Consider the following 19,605-nt stretch of genomic DNA (forward strand, 5'->3'; position numbering starts at 1 on the left):
TGTTTGCTTCACTGAAAGAATGGGCACATAAAAAAACAAAACTATCTAATAAGGAGATCTATTTGGAGATGAGACTTATTGTGTTTTGAGCAAATAAAATCAGATTTTTAATGTTTATAGTGCATTTATGTGCTGTTTAATGAATGCGAAATCTGGTTCTGACTCCAAACACGTCACGTGAACCCTCTCTGACTGAGTGAGCAACTTAGAAAGACTGTAAAAAGTTTTGTTTGGTTGATAATCAACTTTTAATTTTGATTGGTACTGAATTTTGGACCAGTATTTATTTTCTAACGCAGCTTTAGGTTGTAACTGTTAGCCGCACTAGGCACAGACAAGTTATTTTTAACAGCAGCAAGTAGAGCAGCAATATTTATTTATCACAGGCTCTAAATAGCTAACAGCATGTTGTTTAAAATACAAAACATCTTTGTAGCATTAATGTAGTTTCCACATTATGACACGGTAAACTTCCTGACTTCAAATCTCATAATCCCATATTTTATTTACAATAGAACATCAAAACATGTCGAACGATTATTTAACAAAAGTCTGTATTTATCTGGGAACTGAGGAGATCAGCTGCTGGAATTTTGGGAGAAGAATATTTTTCGTTTCATAATGCTCCAGATGTTTTCAGTGGGTGAAAGGTCTGGACAGCAGCCAGGCCAGCTCAGCACCCTGACTCTTCTACTACTAAGCTATGCCGTTGTAATAAATGCAGCATGAGGCTTAGCGTTGTATTGCTGAAACGTGCAAGGCTTTCACTAAAATAAATGTTGTCTGGATGGGAGCATATGTTGCTCTGCATTTGTGGATGGCACTGTGACAGCAAAAGTTCTTTTTTGGGGGATGTGTTGCTGCCATCAGATTCTAAATGAGCTAATATTTGTCATGTAGTAGTAAAACGTTCTAGTTTAAATACTGTCTGTGATTCACTGTGAACAAAATATGGTTTCATGAGGTTTGCAAATCATTGCATTCTGTCTTTATTTGCATTTTACACAGCGATGATGACAATCTGAGAAGAATGAAAAGTTACATTTATAGTGTTAGTCTGCAGCTTAGCGTGTTAACATTAGCACTAAATGCAAACTGCACTTAATGCTAAATCAAATGCATTAACTACACTGAACAGTCACTTTACTAGGTACAACTTGCTAGGAGCAGGTTTGACCTCTTTGTTCTGATGGTGGATCTAATTCTAGCGACTGCGAGTTCAGCAAATTCACTGTTATGCTCAAGAAACCAGTTTGAGATGATTCAAGCTTTGTGACATGGAATGATATCCTGGTGGAAGAAGATGGGTGCACTGTGGTCATAAACGGATGCGCATGGTCAGCAACTATATTCAGGTAGGTTGGGCATTTAAATGAGGCTCAGTTGGTACTAACTGTGCCAAGAAAATATCTTTACACTGTAATCAGCAGCCTGAACTGTTCATACACGCTGGATGGGTCAGTTCAAAGTTTGCTCATTCTCCTCTGACCTCTGACCTCAAAGAAGGATATCTGTATATCTTCTCTTTTTTACGAAATCAGTGCAAAATTAGAAACTTTTGAGCACTTAATACGAAAGAGAGCAAGCGCCTACCCGTCATGAGGCGAGACACAAAGGTCTCGGTGAGCTGCAGGAAACCGTGGTCAATGTACTGCAGAAAGGTGTGATGAGGGAGGCAGCGCACAGCAAACACGGCAAACAAGGTGTGATAGCCTGGAGAAACACAAAGGAGGCATCTGCTTTTTATGTTCCTAAATTCTCCTGCGGGCTGATTTTTTAGCCCGTTTTCATGTTTACCAGTTTTATTTGTTCAGTCTTTGTATTATATTGTAAAAAGCCTGACATGAAACAAATGGAACAAAGCATTCAGCTGACTGCTCAGCTTCAGAGGAGTGCATTTCTTACTTTTATTTACCAAAGGGATACACGCTCAGTATGCCTGCTGCGTTACACCTTCACTTCATTTAGACGCATTTAAACCTCCAGCCTCAGTGTTAAGGGTGTGTTGACGTCTCGCATTCATCATCTCCCCCCCCCATTCCCTTACAGTTTATGATCCCAGCACAGAAAGCCTTCGCTGGTGCTTAGGCTCCAGAAAATTTGTCCAAATGATTAAAATGTATTCACACTTTCTTACTCATGTCTGCACATTGTTAAATGTTTAACATATTTTTGGTTACATTAGCGCAGAGGAAAAACACACACATTGTTATGCTGGCTGAGGCAGAGGCAGACCGGATTATAACAGCTAGTTTAAAAGTGTGTGATACCGGGTGGGAGGGGCAGGCAGAGACTCCGGGTGGATTCCAGGATCCGAAGCATGAAGTGAAAGACGGACCACTCGGCCGGACTGCCCTGCTGTGTCCTGGAACGCACGCACACACACACACACACACACACACACACAATTCAGATAAGAACATTACATAAGGTGAGTACACATGTGATGAGAGGTTAACACAAATACACACATGTGGGCACACACGTGACGGGGAATGATGGTGCACACATACCTCGAGATGATTGCACACCTTTAGTCTGCACTTTATATTACATTAGTTGGAAACATGAATGATTTGTACTCACAAGCACAAAACACGAGGGCCGAGTTTGTACTTCAGCCAGACTGACTCCAGCATGTGTCTGATGAGCTCCAACTAAACACGCAAACACACACAGACAGAGACACACCTTAGCGCTTGAGCTGCATATGCGCGATTAGATTCAAATGAAATGAAACTCGAATGATTTGCGAGCCTGTAAACTTTTGCGCAAAGCAGGGCGTTTTATCTGAAAACAGTTTCGACATGTTTTTCTGCTGTGGCGACAGTGATGTTCGCTTCATGGAAATTTACACTTGTCCTATGATCAGTTTCCTCACTTCTCCCTTTTCTTTCCTACTTCCCATTTTCATCTCGAGTAAACAAGTGCAACCCCGGTGCACCAGGATGTGAACACGTTTCACACTCGCCCATATTATTTCGCCACACGCTTGGGATCATATGAACGGACTCGACCCGTTCTCAATGTGTCGGCCCGTGCCGAAAGATCCACGGGCTTCTTTCCACAGGTGACCACTCTTCCACTTTTACAATAACAGGAAAAACGATCTGCCTCGTCCATATCCTGGACACCAGTTGGAAACCTTCCGCCAGCTGCTCCAAATGCCAGCAGCCAACATCCTCCACTCACCTCGGGGTGGGAATTAGCTGCACTTATGTAACAGACTAGCCCAAAAGTCAAAAAGGTGTTAAGGATAAACATTATAATAAGCTCCTCTGGGCTTTTCCCCCACTTCTTGACGATGCTTTATTAAGTTTTAAATAATGTTAAACTTGCCCCTGCACCGTCTGTGCTAAATAACACCATAAATCCCCCCAAACTCTGTATCTTTAAAAGCCATGAAAAAACATGAATCCCCGCTAAGGGTGATAACAATTTTAAATGGAAACTATGACAAAGGAAAACTATTATTTTATTGTTTTTTATCTCTTTAGATCTTTTTTTCTAGTTTCCATAGTGGATTTAAAAGTTTTGAATGAATTCTGATTTAACTTTGCAGGGGTGTAGAGTAAGGTCATTTTAACAAGCCATTAAAATTTGGCAAGGTCCTCAAGGTTCAAGGTTCAAGGTTCTTTATTTGTCACATGCATAGTTATACAAGTATAACACACAGTGAAATGTAGCCTGACACGCTCCTCGACATGTGCAAAAATGGGGGGGGGGGGGGGGGGGGGGGGGGGTAGAGGAAGAACATTATACATATATATATATATATGCAATGGTATATGGTATATATATATATATGGTATATATATATGGTATATATATATATATATATATATATATATATATATATATATATATATATATATATATATATATATATGAATAGACATCTCAAGGTCAACTTAATGATTTATTGGTTGAAAATCGACAAAAAGCCTTACAAATGTGGTGTGTATTGTCAACATATATCTATACAGATTTAAAATAATATCTCACATTTGACCTCTAACCTTTCCTTCAATAGACTGATGTGAAGGCCAAAATGGTAATATTACTATATACAGCTATATAAAACTGTGTCTTACTGCCATTGTTTGTATTAACAACATATAGACATATGGGGATTCTAACGTTACTTTTGACCTCTGACCTCTTCTTCAAGGTCAAATAAACCTTCAGAAAATGTCTTTTATCTTTAAAACTGTTCTTAAAAATTCTACTGCCTTTGTTTGTAGGGGCAACATTTTGGAAACCATACTGCTGTATAAGGATTCTAAATATCACATTATAGTTTGCATCCAAATATCAGGTCATAATTGACCTTTGACCTCACTTTTATGTTTCGCATCTGCCTTTCTTTCATGCTGCCTAGTCAGTTAGAAATTATATGATAAGCTACAGTTATTCATGTCCATGTTATTTATGAATCAATACCTATTATCTACTCCTACATAATGTTTGTGTAATTAAAGTAAACATCTGTCATGCTACCCTTATTAAAGATCATTTAAAAAGAACAAAGAAAAAAAATGAACATATAAAAATACAATATTATCTGCTTTAAAGTAAATACTGCTCAGAGAGTGAGCTGCTTTGGTGGAGGGCTGAGTTCTCAGAGTGCTTCTTGTTTGGGGATTTATTTCTTTATTATCTTTAATTTCTTTTAAATCCTTTTTCCTCTCCGTTTCTTTTTGAATTTTCTTAAAGCCCATTTTGTCGGCACTGTAAGCACAAATTAGGAAAGGAATGCCCCAAAAGACCATTGCATTCATCACGCATTTCAAAGTATTTTTCTCCAAAAATTAGAAACTGTACTCGGTTGTCAACCTTTCAAACAAAACAAATTCCTAGAAGCTCAAGCAGCTCCTTGCTGATGCAGGAGCAGCGTTATTGTGGAGAAAACGGTCAAACAAAAGGCAATCAAGTGATTTAAAGGCACACACACAAACACAGTTATCCCTCTGCGGCCTTCTGCTCCAATTTATAAAGTCGCCAATTTGTCTTAATGAACCTCGGCCCAGACAGGAAGCTGGATTTACCCGTGTGGGTCTCCTGTTAGCAAAAAGTTTAGTAACCTTGGGTAGAGAGCAACTTTTCTACTGCATAGTAAGTATATTCCAGCCTATTAGTTGCAATACTTTTTTTTTTTTTAGCAATTCATATTCGGCTATTAGTGTGGTTGTTCTTTGCCTTGACATTGGATGTGTTATAAAAAGGAATGCATCTCCGTTGTCTGTGGCAACGGGGACAGGAAATAAATAACTATGACAATAATGTACTGCCGAGCTGTAATCTATCATAACAGAAGTTCCCCAGCTCTTAAAAGCTGTAATCTTTTTCACCGCCAACTTTTCCCCTGTGTCAATGTAACCATTAGTCTCAATAAGCACCAACAAGAAGGGGAGATGTTCTGTTTTGTAGTACCACCCTGAGTTTTTCAAGCATGAGTCAGCTTGATGTGAGTCAGTCTGCCCGTGAGTTAGTGAGCTTAAAGTCAAATGTGCCCCCCCTGTTTCTCATAGGTGTTTGAGCATCTTTTAAATGAGTCCGTCATCCAAATGTTCACTTTCACGCAACCAAAGAAAATAAATTATTATTTAAAAAATCATTTTCATTCCAAAGGCGCAGGTTAAAGCTCAGGAGCCCACCATACCAAGCTGAGCCATCGACAGATCCTACTGTGAGCAGATGAACAGAGAGGATTTCTCTGCTCTCCTTTTTTTTTTTTACTCTGTTATTTACAATTCCACAATGCAATGTCCCAAAACATAATGCATCCTGCTTTCAATTCACTTCCCGCCTTACCCTTGGCCTGATTTAACACTGTTGTGTTGATGTATGCCGTATGTCTGCTTTCAAGGGGCTCCTAACTGTGAAGGGACTCACCCACCAGGAATACTAAAAACTCACTTTACAGAGCCAAGAACCTCTATTTGATACTGAACAGAGGTTGAGAAAGTCTTTCCACTTGGATGTGCAGATCCTATCTGCACGAGCTGTACATTTTAATGAAAATTTTATTTGTGCTTTGTGTAGCAAGTCACAATAAAAACGGGTAAAATTTTCTAAAACTCTTCTAAACAACGATTTTATTCACAGTAGAACATAAAAACACATCAAATGGTTAAATTGAATATATACTCCATTATAAGAAAAAATACTGGGCTTCGTATAGTAATTAATTTAGTTATTTTTACTGTCTTTTTGTATTTTGTGCATTTAACTGCTGAAAATACTTATTAAATGCTTATTTTGGGGTTATAAAATAAAATGTTATGTTCTAATTATTTTTTCCCATTTCTACTCTAATAGCGCTCACTTTGACAAGCTCATTTTTTCTATCATGATCCCAGCTGCTGTGAAGGCTTACCCAGGCAATGCAATTATCCAGCAGCTATCCCCGCAGGTTTGCTCAGTGCTCACAGTGACGACTTCATCATGGATAAATTCCCCAGTAATACTGATTATTGCCATTATGTCAAAAGAAGCTGTTCATGCCATTTCAGAAGTATCAGTTATATTTAAGTAATTTTTTTTTCCCTGGTTGCAAAGAAAAAAACCATGGGAACTTCTTGTTATGCCAAACTTTAGAGATTTTACTGAATTTACCTTCCCCCCCCCAGAATACCAGGAGAGCGATCACTGGAGTTTAGTAATAATGAATAAAAAAGAATACATAATAAATAAATAGTGATTTTTTTTTGTTTGTTTGTTTGTTTTCAATGCAGTGACATTTTCAAAATAAAAGCCTCAAGTTATTTATTTGCTGCTTAGAAGGTGTTTTAGAAGAAGCATTACAAAATTTACACATCCTGCAAAAATCTGATTTCCAAAATAAAATATCTGACTTTCAGTTGATATCAGCTTATCAGCATGCCTTATGGTTGCCAAACAACAGTATAATAGTATGCTTTTTTAATAATAAAAGACTACTATTTAAATTGGGCTTTCTTAAATTCTAGAAGTGCTATGCTTGCTACTTCTTGCTACAACTTTTTTGAATCTGGTACTTTTTCTAATGAAATCAATTGACAGATGTATTTTGCTGACATGTCACATTTAAAAATGATAAATGTGACTACTGATCTGGAAAATAAATGATGGCTTTCTAGTAAAGTGGCTTTTTTAGTAGCTTTACTTCCCTGAACTATATTTCTAACACTAGAAGCATTTCAGCTACTTCCAGTGGGAAGTAAATGGTATTTTGTAAAGCTAGTTCAAAGCAGTTTTTCCATCAGTGCCTGTTGAGCACTGATCTCTTGACACGGTTCAATGTCTTTATAAACACACATCAGACACAATAGACAGTCCCATCAGTTGTTTCATGTAACTCCAAAAATCAACAGGTGTCTGCAGCGCACAAAGAAACACCAGAGAAAAAATTTAGTCACCCCCTCTTTTATACTGGCTGCAATTGCCCCCTTGGTGGATACATGAAACAAAAGAAAAGAGTGGATTTATGGATTTAGCAAGGGGGTCTTTATAGAGAACTGATGGCTGCTGAGAGGACTGTAAGTGCGACTTGACAGCTTCTAGAGGGGTTTTCTAAAATGGATAGTCAAATATTTAGTTATAGTGAAAATTCTCTGACTTATACACTGTGTAATTTTTGCTGTGAGTGTGATGATACGTCCCCCAAAAAAGGATAAAAGTGACAAATCTTTTAAAAAAAATAGATCCAAAAGGATATACAGAGCTCCTGGACCTCTCTCTCTCTCTTTCTCACACACACACACACACACACACACACACACACACACACACACAAACACAATGTGTACCAACCAGTTTGGCTACATAGTTGACAACCAGCGAGTCAATCTTTTTCTTCCCCAGTCGAGGAAGGTGTCTGCTGAGGTGTTCTCGAAGCTTGTCAACTGTCTGGGATGCAAAAAAAATACACAAATTAACTTCTGTGCATGTATGTGTGTGCGTGTGTGTGAGTGTGTGTGAGTGCCGTCAAGCGAAAGTTGGTGTGTTTTAAGCATACTTTGCAGTGCACTCAGCAGGGTCAAAATGAGTTCACCTCGAAAGCTTCCCTCAAATATGTTATGAAATTGATTTAAGCATGGAAAGGAAAGGAAAGGAAAGGAAAGGAAAGGAAAGGAAAGGAAAGGAAAGGAAAGGAAAGGAAAGGAAAGGAAAGGGGTGAGCAGAGACGAAAAGAGTGAATGAAAAGAAAAGGAAAGAGATGGGCTAAAAAATGTGAAAATGGAAGAAGAGATGGAGGGCAAAAGAGAGGAAGATAGCAAGACTGGGTCATTCTAAGAATAGCTAAAAGACTGCTTGCATCTCTACAAAACTCCATTAAATTGAAGCTATCTGCTCTTTGGAAACTATGCTGAGCACAGGGAAAACTAGGCGATATGAAATTGTCCATCAAACGATGTACTGTGGGGGAAAAAAAATGCAGGACAGGGACCTTAAGATGGCCTTTTTTTAAAGTGTTGACTCATCTGAAGCAGAACGGGAACTTCACCTTAAACATGACTATGGAGGAGAATAATCGGTTGTCAGCATTTCACTATAGATTTTTGGTGGCCTGTATGTCAACCGACAGTGTAGGAAAAAAAATACTACAAGGAGATGTTAAGCTGTAAAATAAACAATCTGAGACTTTCACATGCATTTTACAATCAACTTGTTTTTTACTATACACCAGTATAGTTAGTGTTGGCAGGGGGATAACACATCTATTACACATCTGAACAGCCCATCAAAATATATATATATGTATGAAATTTTTAAAGACTACACATAGCCTTCCCTCCTGTCTGCAACGATTTGCTCACAGGCAGGACCTTAATGCTGTATTTGTGTCCTGTTAGAATCAGACTTGAAAGTTCCTGAAAACAAGGACAAGGAGGACACACCGAAATGCAGATCAGGACAATACTGTTGACACACGCTTTACCAACCAAGCCTCTGCTGCAAATATACACTCGTGGACCACTTCATTAGGTAAAGCTGTGGAATTTCTTGTTAATCTAAATGTCTAATCAGTTGATGCTGCTGAAGTTGAACATTTAAGGACAGTGGGATTGGCCTGTGTGAGGCTAATCCCACTGTCACTTAAAGTCACTGTAAACCCAAGAGATGGACCTACTGGGACCATCTCTTGGGTTTACAGAAAAGGTCCAAAAAAAAAAAAAAAAAAGCAGCAGTTCTCTAGATACTAGAGGTCAGAGAAGAATGGCCAGACTTCTTTGACCTCAAAATAACCAATAACTCAATTAAGTAATCACGGCATGCAGAAGAGCACATCTTAATGGACAACAAGTCAAACCTTGAAGCAGATGGGCTACAGCAGCAGAAGACCACACCACTGTCGTCTAAGAACAGGAAATTTAGGTTATAATTTGCACAGGCTCACCAAAATTGGGCAATGACTGTAAAAATGTTTTCTGATCTGATGAGCCTCGAGTTCTTCTGCAAGGATTTAGTGCAAACAACAGGAAAGCATGGATCACTCCTCCCTTGTATAAGTGGTTCAGCCTGATGGCGGTGGTGTAACAGTGTGGTCTTATTTGATTTTAGAAATACACTCCTAAAACCTCATTAAAAGATCATGACGAACGAACCAAGGAAAAAGGATCTCCCCGAACTGTTTCCTCAAATTTAGAGACACACTTTTTTAACCCTCTCGAGGCAGGCGTTGCAGATTTGCAACAGTTAAAAACTAACAACCTGATTACCCCACATACATATTTTATGAGTTTTTTTTACTCAGAAGTACCACTGCAGGACTTGGTTGTGCATTAGCAACAAAAAGTTTAATTTGAGCCTGAGAGGGTTAAATATCACCGTCTGCGTAGTAACATTAAGCTTCTTTTTGGTAGTAACTGAAACTCCCCAGCAAAAATACACCAAACATACTTCTGGACATGAAGTCCACTTTATTTGTGTGTCTGCGAAGATGCAGCTATTGAGCGCTCACTCACCAGGCCTATGAATGCCCTCTGTTGATGATCCTCCTCCTGGAAAAGCGGCACCAGCTTCTTATCTAGAAGAGAGCAGGCAATAGTGAAAAGTGTGCGCATAAAAGGAGCGTTTGAAGATAGCTTTGATGCTGAAGCGATGCCAAATTAATCAAGCGCAGGTAGGCACGTATGTGAGTCCTGGAACATCATTAAACAAGCCATCAGTAGAAATGTAAGAAACCAAAAAGTCTGATTTCTTCATGGCTTTTAAATTTATAATAAAAAAGAAGCTGAATATAAGATATTAATAGATTCTTTTTGAGCATTTTTTGCTTTAAAAATAAATCCCAAACCTTTGGGGGTTACGAAGCTGCAGTCCCGCCATGTGTGTGTGTGTGAGTGCGAGAGTATTTTGGCATGGTGAAGTTGTTTTATGTCAATCTCACAAAAGTGGACCACACTGCAGCTTTAGATGAATTATTACATGCGTACATACACAAATACACACATCTATTGATCCCTTTCACACATGCAAGAAGTGAACTTTTTGATGTTACAGCAAAAAATGTTTTTTACAGATGTGAAAAAAAAGTGCTTGCAATGCACAGCAAACCTGCAGACTGTGCTGCCAGGTTCAATGTACGCCTTTTATCAGTTCAAAGCAATCAGCTGTTTTACATGTAGGCTGTGACCCTGAATTGAATAAGTGGATGGTTTAGATGGGGTCCCATAATAAACTATACTGCTGACATAATCATCAACAATACTGACACTGAAAAATAAATACGTGAAGAGTCGTTTGAATTTAGTCTCTTTGGTTTTGCATCAGTTAGTGATCTCAATATATTATTTTGTATTTTCTTCGAGATCATCAAATTTTAATATAACTTGATTAAATATAAAATGCCAATTTTAAATGATCTCATTTATTAAAGGAAAAAAATCCAAATCCACCTAGACCTGTATGAAAAAGGACCCGACCCACATGGTGTTAAATTTTAACTTCGTGACTCTCATGGCCAAAAATAATTCTTTAAAATTATAATGTTTTAATACTGATAGAAAGCTTGGAAAAATGAGCCACATATTATCATGTGTGTATTTAATTTCTATAAATATTTGATATCATGACATCCCTGCTCACAAGGAAACTGTACGAGTCCAGCCAGATCAATACTGCCATCCCTTAAACCACACTTTAGCATGAATAGTTTAGTTTTACTGGATCTCAGTGCAGCATTTGATACAGTTGACAACAACATATTACTCAAACGACTGGAGAACTGGGCAGGTCTTTCAGGAACTGTACTAAACTGGTTCAAAACATACTTAGAAAACAGGAAATACTTTGTATCAATAGGTAACTTCACATCTGAGCAGACAAGTATCACATGTGGAGTTCCCCAAGGTTCCATCTTGGGACCCCTTCTGTTTAACATGTACATGCTCCCACTGGCACAGATTATAAAGAACAACAAAATAAACTATCATAGCTATGCAGAAGACACACAAATATATATCACAATGTCACCAGGAGACCAAGGCCCTGTACAGGCTCTTGGTAAATACATTGAGGAAATTAATGACTGGTTGTGCCACAATTTTCTCCAGCTAAACAAAAACAAAACTGAAGTAATAGTCTTTGGAGCCAAAGAAAAACGATTACAGGTAACCAGAGAACTTCAATCTATACACCTAAAAACCACAAACCAGGCGAGAAATTTGGGTGTAGTGATGGACGCAGACCTAAACTTAGAAAAACACATTAAGACAATAACAAAATCAGCTTACTATCACCTCAAGAATATTTCCAGGATAAAAGATCTGATGTCTCAACAGGACCTGGAAAAACTAGTCCATGCATTCATCTTTAGTAGGCTTGACTACTGTAACAGCATCTTTACAGGTCTACCTAAAAAAATCAGTCAGACATCTACAGCTCATGCAGAACTCTGCTGCTCGAGTCCTCACTAAGACCAAAAAAGTGGACCACATCAGTCCAGCTCTGAGGTCTTTACACTGGCTGCCTGTCTGTCAGAGGATAGACTTTAAAGTTCTGATGCTGGTCTATAAAGCTCTGAATGGTTTAGGACCAAAATACATCAGTGACCTCCTGACCCAGTATGAACCTTCCAGATCCCTCAGGTCATCTGGATCCGTTTTTTTATCAGTTCCCAGAGTCAGAACCAGACACGGAGAAGCTGCATTCAGCTTTTATACTCCATATATGTGGAACAAACTCCCAGAAAGCCTCAGATCAGCTGAAACACTCAGTTTATTTAAATCCAGGTTGAAGACTCACATATTCTCAGCTGCATTTGAATAAAGCACCAAATCCACACTTTTAAGCTTAAATTTCAAAACTTAAATTTTAACTACTGATTTTATCTACTGTTCTGATTTTATCTACTGTTTTTTTTTTTAAATCAATTTTAAATCATGCTTTTTATTTGTTTTTGTTTTTAATGTCTCTGTAAAGCACTTTGAATCACCTTGTTGTTGAATTGTGCTATATAAATAAACTTGCCTTGCCTTGAATCAGATAAAGATAGGTAAACTGGAGAATAGTATCTGTGCACATAAATCTGCATCACTAATTCAATGCAATAAAATTTTAAAAAAGTTTAAAACGTCTTCTATCAATGCAACAAAATCCAGCAGTCATGATCGCCCACATAACAGATTTAATATAACACCAAATCATAAACTATTTACAGCGAAATTAGCTTCTTACAAGTATGCTATTATTTACACGTTAAAACAGGAACACAATCATATGTGTGTTTTAAAAATCAATCTGAGGGAGGATGTGGGTATATTATCCGTGTGTGTGTTTTTGTGTGGAGAACGTCCTGTGTTGTGTCTGACAGGTAACAGCTGCACTGGAGCTACGTGCGTCATACTGCATATGAGAGACATGTGAAAAGGGAAAGAAAATAAGGGAGAAAGCGGGATATGCAAGTACCAAGCTCCTCAGTGTTATGTAATCATGTATAGCATTCTTTCTCTTGGCTTTTCTTTTTCTTTCTTTCTTTGCTTTTCTGCCTCCTTCGTCTCTGTCTCATTCCAAGATAAATTAGTGAGGTAGTTTTGTTTAGCCACACACTCCAGTGAGCGTGAATAGAGCCTCATAAGAATACACAAGCCCAAATATACTCACACACAGTATAGAGTTACATTATAAGTCTATGTTTGAGTATTTATTATGTTCATGCTGCAGTATGTCTGTGTACTTGTGTATGTTGTGGGTCTGTGTGCGACATCAGTGTGCTTATGCCATCTTACCAAGACTCCAGGTGTCCACCATTGATAGAACTCTACAAAATAAGAAGCAAAGCTTTTTGTGAAAACAATCCCTCAAGCCAGCATTATAATAAGAGTCTTACATTTTATGCTGTAAGCTGAGGAGGCAGTATAATTCTACATTTGCTGCAGTGTGCAGCAAAAACCATGAAAGCAAAAAGTTTGTAAGCAGGTTCCAGAGTTTTGCCTGGAGGAAGCTAATTATAAACCAAAAAGGTGTTTGGTTGGCTCTCTGAAACAAACAGAGCAGGCTTTTAAACTATGGTGCACGCAGGTATGTGTCCATCATCAAGTCAGTCATCATCAAATGGTAAAGGGCTGTAGTTATGATTTCACTTTTCGGCTATGCAGACTTCTTTTATTCCTGCTAAGTGGTTACATTTGTGCCAAAAATAACTATAAAGCTTGGATGCTGTGTGCTTGAAGTTCGAAGCTTGAAGTTTGAAGAGAGGTTGATTAGTAAAAGAGTGGACATTACGATCGGTGAACTAAATGTTTTCTACAGCTGTCTCAGAACCGTATCGATCACACTATTACTGGTGTTACTTTCACACAGAGAAAAGCGCCACATCAGTAACCCTCTGAACTGATTCATTAGTTCTGGCAGTAGGAAAAACAGAATAGACGTCGGCTGAACTAATTGAGTCTGTGTAACAAAGTCAACAGTGCGGTTGGATTTTGTTAAAACACAAGAGCCAAAAAGCTGAGTGTAAACTTTGCACCAGCTTGTATATCACCAGCTTAACCCCCAAATAGACATATCATCTAAAAACGATAAGCTAAGTTAGGATGTTCTGCCAACTTTTGTGGGGTTTTTTAACGCTTTAACTTTGAAAGTGAATATATCAGGTTTGTTATTCCATACTGAAATACAGCCCTGGGGTTTTCTAGTTTACTCTGACTTGGATTATAGCAACTAAACTTCTCACATCCAATTCTGAGAAGAGGCTCCCAAGGGGTCCTAAAAGTTACGAATGGAAAATCAGACACAACCCCAGTTCAGAAAATGTTGGGACTCTATGTAATGTGCAAAACAGAATGCAGTGATTTGCAAATCTCACAAACCCATATGTTATTCACAAAAGGACGCGGGAAATATATATGAAATTGTTAAACTAAGAATATCAAATGTGGTACTAAAAAGAGTCAGTTGCAAGAACATTTTGCAGCTAATTAGGTCAACTGGACAAAGTCAGATGATTGGGTATAACAAGAGCATCTTAGAGAGGCAGAGTTTATCAGAAGTGAAGATAGGCAGAGCTTCACCTATCAGCAAAAACCTGTGTTTACATCTTATGGAGCAATTTCAGAATAGCGTTATTTAATGTAAAATTGCAAAAAACTCTGAATATCTCATTAGCTACAGTGCATAAATATTAAGATTCAGAGAATCTGTAGAAATCTCTGTACGAGGCAGATGCAGGTTAAAGCTCTATCATGCAAAGAAGAAGCCATACGTGAGCATGATCCAGAAACTCTGTTGTCTTCTTGGGGCTGAAGCTCATTTAAAATGAACTGAGGCAAACTGGTAAACTGATTTGAGGTCAGACAAATCGAAATGTAATTCGTCCTCAGCAATCAAGCAGAGAAGGACCATCCAGCTTGTTTTCAGCCCTCAGTTCAAAAGCCTGAATCTCTTATGGTATTATTTCTCATGGGGTATAATAGTGATATAGAATTGGCAGCTTGCACATCTGGAAATGCACCATCATGGTGAAATGTATGTACATGTATTATAGTTACACATGCTCCCATCCAGTTAATTTTTCCCTTTTTTCAGGGAAGCCCTTGTATGTTTCAGCAAGACAATGTTAAACTACAACATACTACAACAGCATGGTTTACTAGTAATAGTTTCACCAGCTCATAAATGTGATAAAGAACACCCAGGACTGTTGAGCAGCTAGAATCCTCTATCAGATAAAAATGCAATAACATTCCTCTCCTAAAAGTCAAGTAGCTGGTCCTCTCAGCTCTCAGATGTTTACAGGCTGTTGTTAAAAGAAGAGGGGATGCTACAGAGTGGTAAACATGGCACCGTCTCAACTGTTTTAAAAAGTGTTTTCCTGCCATTAAATTCATGTTTTTTTGGGGGGGGTTTTATTTGTACATTTTGGTATGTTTTCTATGTTCTACTGTGAATAATTTGGAAATCATTGCATCCTGTTTTTATTTACATTTTACTCAGTGTCAACCATGCATGCATCATAAAACAGGAAGGTTTTCATAATCTGGCAAAGTATTCCAGAAGTTGGAAGTCCAATGTTTGTTCTACCTTTCTAAACAAAGGAAGACTTAAGCTTTCCCATATGTTAATGTTAAGTGAGTAGATCAGTGAGGTACTTAGGAGTTTTACAGGCAAGTTATCTGCTTTCATAGTCTAATGTTAAAACAACGGGTTGTCGATGCAGGGATCTTGTCATGGAAAAAGATGCTGGGTGAGAGCACAACTCTGGCAGCAAAGGCTTAGCACAGACTGCTCGTCCTATTTAAGTGAGAAACATTTGTGGGACTATAAATTAAGTCTTTAATAAATTAGGCCAGAGATCTGATAAGAGTGCAGTCTTTAGGGGTTGTGTTTGATTGGAACAAGTGGGCTTAGAGCTAACTGGCACTGAGCATTGATAGGGACCTAAATAAACATTGTTTGTTCAGGTCGAATAAGCAATTATACCAGCCACATCCTTGAAAGATGAGCGCATTTCAAGTTTTTTGGTTTTTTTGGCAATAACTTGGAGCTGTGTGCCAGTTTTTGCAGCTACTGTGACAAGTGCTGTAATTTGAGACAATTTCAAACTGGATTTTAACAACCAATAACAGCTACCCTATCAGGCCAATCAGCCTATGCTTGTGAAAACTAAGGGCACGGTGCTTGAAAACATTCATTACAATGAAACCACTGTAAAATGTTGACCTGGGAGCGCCTCATTAGAGATAAATGTGCCTAATTTCAAAACTCATTGTTAAAAACATTGGAACATAATGCACAGGTGCCCCCCTCCTCTCGTTTCAGGACTGTGAGTCTGCAGCATATTTCTTAACAAATCTCATGTGGGAGGCAGACCTACTTCTTTGTGTTCTCCTCTATGTGATTCATCTGGCTGGAGGGTCTCCTCTCGGACCTCTGAAACAAACACCCATCATGAGAGACGCTGAAAATACGCTTCCATTGTTCCACAAAATACCCCACCGGTATTTTGACAAGGACATGCACATTTTCTCACATGCATTCCCACCCCCACATCAAAGATCATGTTTGAACAGTTACCAGAGATCAGATGCATTTCATATACATACATGGGTGATTAACGGTCAATCAGTACATGGGATGTTTTGGCATGCACATACACCCACACTCACCATTTTGTCCCAGTCGCCCTGCATGTGTGAGGTTCTGTATCGGGGGTTGGGATCGGCATCGAGATATTTTGTCCTCTCTGTGTTCCACTGCAGCTCTGACCAGAAGCCCTGGAGACTCCTGGCCTGCTCACAGATGTACACAGAAGCAAGCGGCACCGCAACAGCGACAAAGCAAGGGCAAAACAATCGAGGATAATTACATCGGAGCGGTGCACGCTGTTTTACATATAAATGTATTATGGACATCTGCATTAATTTCAGTGATTTGTATTTGTATGGGTAATATTTAATGCAACACACAATCTCTCAATTTAATCGCTTTTTTAAAGTTTAGTTTTATTAAATGTTTCTCAAAACAAAACTGTGCTGCTCAATGTCATGTTGTTTCAAAGTAACTCCAGGACTTCAAGTGTGAGAAATGTGTTATTACCTTCCCTTTGAAGGTAGATTCAGTTTGAATCTCTGTGGTACAAAACACACCAGGAATTTTCAGCAAACATTCTGGCACCTCCTAGAGCACAAATACAAAAAAAGTGTGTGGCTCAAAAGCAAGTGCGTCCACTGCATTTAAATCAATACTAATAGTACTGTGCAAAAGTCTTGTGGCCGGTCAGTTGTTTATATTTTGCTTCCAAGGAGCCAGGCCTTCTTGGAATTTTTAAAAGAGTGATCTTCTTTGGACATTAGGTGTGTTTTCACTGATTTTCAGTCCATCATTTTCAGAGAAGTGGGTTTTTTTGTGTCCTAAAAAAGTTCAGGAAACCAGACAAGCGGCAGTAGATAGTATCTGAAAATCATGTCCTTAAGAACTCCATCCTATGTCACCTGAGACTTTACATGGTTCCAGTGAGATCCAAAGAGGTCTGGCCCTTCAGTGGATCCATCTACTGTTTGCTGAAACCTCAACAGAAATGATCTCAGCTGACAAGAAGCCATTCTTAAGAAACGAAAACAAGGAGAAAAGGCTGAGGTACGCCAAATTACACAATCAGTGGAGAAAGCAGTGTAGATTAGAAAAGCAGTGGAAACAGATGTGTAAATAAAACTGAATCATTTCTTTCCCAAATCTTTATCAGTATGTACAGAGAAGGTCAGGAGAGAGGTACAACAGGGAGTGTCTACGATCATCTGTGAAACACAGTGGAAGCTCTGTTATGGTTTGAGGCCAGAGCTGTTAGGTATCATGTCAAAACTGATGGAATGATGAACACAATGTACCATCATCATTTTGATCCACCATGCAATACCTAGAAAACGTCTGATTGCCAACTAAATCATATTTCAGCATTGCAATGATCCCAAACACACTGCCAATACAGTAAATAATGTAATACCTGGGTAAAAAAAAAACCCACAATCACACACTATGGAACACTATCCGTCATGGATCGGCCTCACCAGAGCCCAGACCTCAGCATTACTGAAGTAGTGTGGATCATCTTGACTTACAGAGAACCAAACAAAATGTAGCAAACATTAAAGAAGAGCTTTGAATTTCCTTTACGAAGCCTGGAGAATTCTATTCCTGAGGACTAATTAAAGAAATTACGAGAAAGCTTGCCCAAGAGAGTTCAGGCTGTGTTGATGTTGACTTTCAAGCTTGTTAGATTTGTACAAACTGTGTTTTTACCTTTTCCATCTATGTTGACGTTTCAATAAATACCACAATACAAAGAAATTTGCAGAGGGGTAGGGGGTGCTGAAGACTTTTGCATAGTACTGTACATTGAGTTGCCACTTTCAATTGCAAATGCCAAGGTATTGCTTGCACAAAGATATGTATGTGTGGTACCTTCTTGTCGAATACAGAGGAGTAAGGCAGGATTTTATCCAAGCTGAGAGCCTTCTCGTAGTTTATTCTGTACAACGAGGCTGTGTGTGAGAGGCAGACAGACAAGCCATCAGAGACAGAACAGACAAACTCGCTTTTAAACATGTAGAGTGTTTTATCTAGGCATAGTTAGAAGGTAAATGAGGCACTTCAGCCCATGCCTCACCCCTATCAATAGGATATATGAGTGATGACAATGTACTAATGTATCCTTTATTAGGTCACAATTATTGTCTTCCTATACTATATGATAACACCTAAGTTAATATTACTTCTTAACACAACAGCAAGGTGAAATGGTTATTGCAGTGCCAATTAAATGCAAATGTATGCAGCCAGCTGCTTACAATCCAAGGCAGTCGTTGACTCTCTGGGTGATGTTTTAAATATGAAAATATCATCACATACTATTCCAAGGATTTCTTTACAGGGAATGCCAAATGTGCTGTTAGTCAGCTTGGACTTAACCATATTTGCAGTAGTCTGTGCAAACTATGTGTTTGTGAGGTTTCAGAGAAGTCAAAACTATTTTCAAACTCTACATATCTGCGTGTGGCGCCACTGGCACCAAAGCCAAACAAAACTGATGAAACCATTCATCTTAGTGCAGATAAGATGCAAACAATCTACAGTCACAAACAGAAAGACACATAAAAAGGTAAGAGAGCAGTGAGACTCAAAAAGAAAGGAGAAGTGATACTCAGGAGAACTGTGTACCCATTCTCCAGCTGCCACTGACCTAAAATAAACTCCTGGATCTGATCAAAAGATTCAAAGGTGTTCACGTTGTCACACAGCCATTCAATAACCTAGAGACATGATAAAAACACAAGGAGACGATACCAGTAAAAGATTCGTTTCTAGTTCTGCTGTTCATGTATATTTCAACAGTGACCTCAAAAAGTGACAGGTAATTTTCTCCTATCCCCTAAAGGAATGGTTCAACGTTTGTGAACAGTTAATTGATGGGACTGATACCGGAAGTTAGCAGAGAGGTCGTTAGCTTCAAAAGTCATTTCAAAAGTAACCAAACAGCTGCCTTGTCCTGGCTTCTCATCGCTCGTTAGCTGATTACTTAAAAAAGCTGCAACCTCCAGGGCTAAAAATTAATCTAAAGTTGTAACCTCCCATTTTAAAATGCTCAAATTTACAAAAGAAATAAACATGTTTAGAGTGTGATTT

The 19,605-nt window shown here is 38.5% G+C and overlaps 1 protein-coding gene across 1 annotated transcript in view; it reads right to left on the minus strand.

The window, feature by feature from the left end:
- The window catches only part of gsap (gamma-secretase activating protein), a 52,563-nt gene that overhangs the window by 18,294 nt on the left and 14,664 nt on the right, over positions 1-19,605 (minus strand). Inside the window, exons 18-28 of the mRNA XM_084910347.1 lie at positions 19,163-19,232; positions 18,385-18,464; positions 17,023-17,103; positions 16,593-16,715; positions 16,301-16,356; positions 13,215-13,246; positions 9,951-10,012; positions 7,795-7,890; positions 2,587-2,657; positions 2,271-2,365; positions 1,594-1,713 (exon numbers count right to left, since the gene is read on the minus strand). Coding sequence (XP_084766473.1) covers positions 1,594-1,713; positions 2,271-2,365; positions 2,587-2,657; positions 7,795-7,890; positions 9,951-10,012; positions 13,215-13,246; positions 16,301-16,356; positions 16,593-16,715; positions 17,023-17,103; positions 18,385-18,464; positions 19,163-19,232 — 886 coding nt within the window. The remainder of the gene's footprint in view (positions 1-1,593; positions 1,714-2,270; positions 2,366-2,586; positions 2,658-7,794; positions 7,891-9,950; positions 10,013-13,214; positions 13,247-16,300; positions 16,357-16,592; positions 16,716-17,022; positions 17,104-18,384; positions 18,465-19,162; positions 19,233-19,605) is intronic.

Source organism: Perissodus microlepis, chromosome 17 (assembly GCF_051167445.1).
Source record: "Perissodus microlepis isolate ML-2025 ecotype Zambia chromosome 17, ASM5116744v1, whole genome shotgun sequence".
Lineage (NCBI taxonomy): Eukaryota > Metazoa > Chordata > Actinopteri > Cichliformes > Cichlidae > Perissodus > Perissodus microlepis.